The sequence below is a fragment of the Cucurbita maxima genome, unplaced genomic scaffold (assembly GCF_002738345.1).
Source record: "Cucurbita maxima cultivar Rimu unplaced genomic scaffold, Cmax_1.0 Cma_Scf00860, whole genome shotgun sequence".
Taxonomy (NCBI): domain Eukaryota; kingdom Viridiplantae; phylum Streptophyta; class Magnoliopsida; order Cucurbitales; family Cucurbitaceae; genus Cucurbita; species Cucurbita maxima.
The window spans coordinates 8454-10304 of record NW_019272876.1 but is presented as its reverse complement, the minus strand read 5'-3'; the positions used below and the strand labels follow the sequence as shown (position 1 = coordinate 10304).

General features: G+C 37.7%; 1 protein-coding gene across 1 annotated transcript; it reads right to left on the bottom strand.

Annotated features, from left to right (window-relative positions):
* Positions 1–1086: 1086 nt before the first annotated feature.
* Positions 1087–1851, bottom strand: LOC111474938 (probable carbohydrate esterase At4g34215). The gene has a single exon (XM_023119745.1). The coding sequence runs from the start codon at positions 1849–1851 to the stop codon at positions 1087–1089; it is 765 nt and encodes a 254-aa protein (XP_022975513.1).

Genomic DNA, 1851 nt, shown 5'->3' with positions numbered 1-1851 from the left:
TGAGTATGTGGAAATTTAGGGTCGTTACACGTATAAAACTTACAACATGAGTAATACAGAAGTATTGTATCCATCGTTTCATTGAACGATGTTTTTTAATTCGGATCTCGTACATGTTTAATGGGACTTACAACATGAGTAATACAAAAGTATTGTATCCATCGTTTCATTGAACGATGTTTTTTAATTCGGATCTCGTACATGTTTAATGGGACCTTATACATGCAATATTATTCGTGTTTCTTTCTTTTCTGTCAGTTTTCAGTAGTGTGAAAGTGCGCTATTCCATAGTCAGGCCTAAGGGGTATGTTAGCCACTTGATACAGTGGATTAAAGAAGTATTATGCATTCAACTCGACCCGGAAGAGGAAGTAGAGCCCAAGGAATTAGGTGCCACCAATGATGATACACGTTATAAGTGTATACATATTCTAACTCGAACAATTGGGTCACTTGATATTTTAAATACTCATCCTATGTTCAACATTTTTCAAGTAAATGTAAGATTTTCATGTACCAATGTCACGACCTAGAATGGCTGCCCTCGACCTACTGAGCAACATTTTTCAAGTAAATGCAACAACCCAAAATGGTTGCCCTCAACCTACAGAGCTAAAGCTCGTAAAGAAACTCTAGCGAAATTCCAATTCCAAATGGTTGTTTGGAGTGAATTTCCCTCTACTTTTTCCCTCCCTTTTTTTTCCTCTCTTTTTTTTCTTTTCTTTCTTATTTTTCTTAGTCATTAGCAATCTAATTTAGGCTAATGCACACCAAATGGATGGTAAAATGACAAATTTGCCCTTGGACTTTGACTAATTTTCTCAAATTTTCACTATTTAGTATTCTTTATCTTTCTTGAATTCCTGAGATTTATATAAGCAGTTTTCTCTTCTACCACATCTACAAATTCTAATTTTGATCTTTTAAGAACAAAGTTTGATTATTTTTTAATTATTTAAATAAGAAACTTCCACAAAAGTGGAGTATTAAGTATGTTATGGTTCAACAAAGATGTGGTTTAAATGATTTTATTGAGATAGAATAATAGATCAATCAATAGAGATTAGAGAATGACACATAATAAGATCATAGTAAATGACCATAGTGGGCGAGATATGTGTCAGCCAACCATTTGCCCAAAGCAATCTCAGTTGCGGTATTAAAATGACCATGATCCCAAGAAAAGCCTTCAAATGTAGTCAAGTTCATAGGCAACTCCCAAGAGTCAATAGTAATGATGTCTGGAAGCTCTTTCTGGACTGCATCTTCAGCTGCTCTCACTGCTGGCAAATTATGAGTATCGTGCTTCATAAAAAAGTCATAGAGGGCTATCTTAACAATAATGACAGGCAAGAATCTAGGTTTTATATCATTGCGGATGTCGGTGATGAACTTCTTTAAGTTGTCTTTGTATCTTTGAGCAGTGTCATTCATAGCCGCATCGCTTTCTCCTTGATACCAAAACAAAGCACGCACAACCCCACCTTCTTTTTCTGATGTTTTAATTCGTTCGATGAAATTTTGGTAAAAAGTTGCACTAGGATTGCTAGGGTTTTTAATCCATTGTTCAATTAAAGTGCCACCCCTAGCACAAGGAACTAAACCCACGATGCCTGCCTTTTGTCCAGCTTTTTCTTTCAACTGGTGAGCAAACGGTATCCCCGGACCAATCCCTGGAGTTTTCGTTTTGCCGACGTCAATCCCCAAATGGAGAGGTTCGTGTGCTATCTCCCATTGGCGCTCAGGGTTGAACCGTAGGATGGATGGGTCGGATTGACACTCTGATGGGACCTTCCCATCCCACACAAGTTCCCCCTTTGGAGTTTTCTCTACCCCACCTCGACCAGCCAT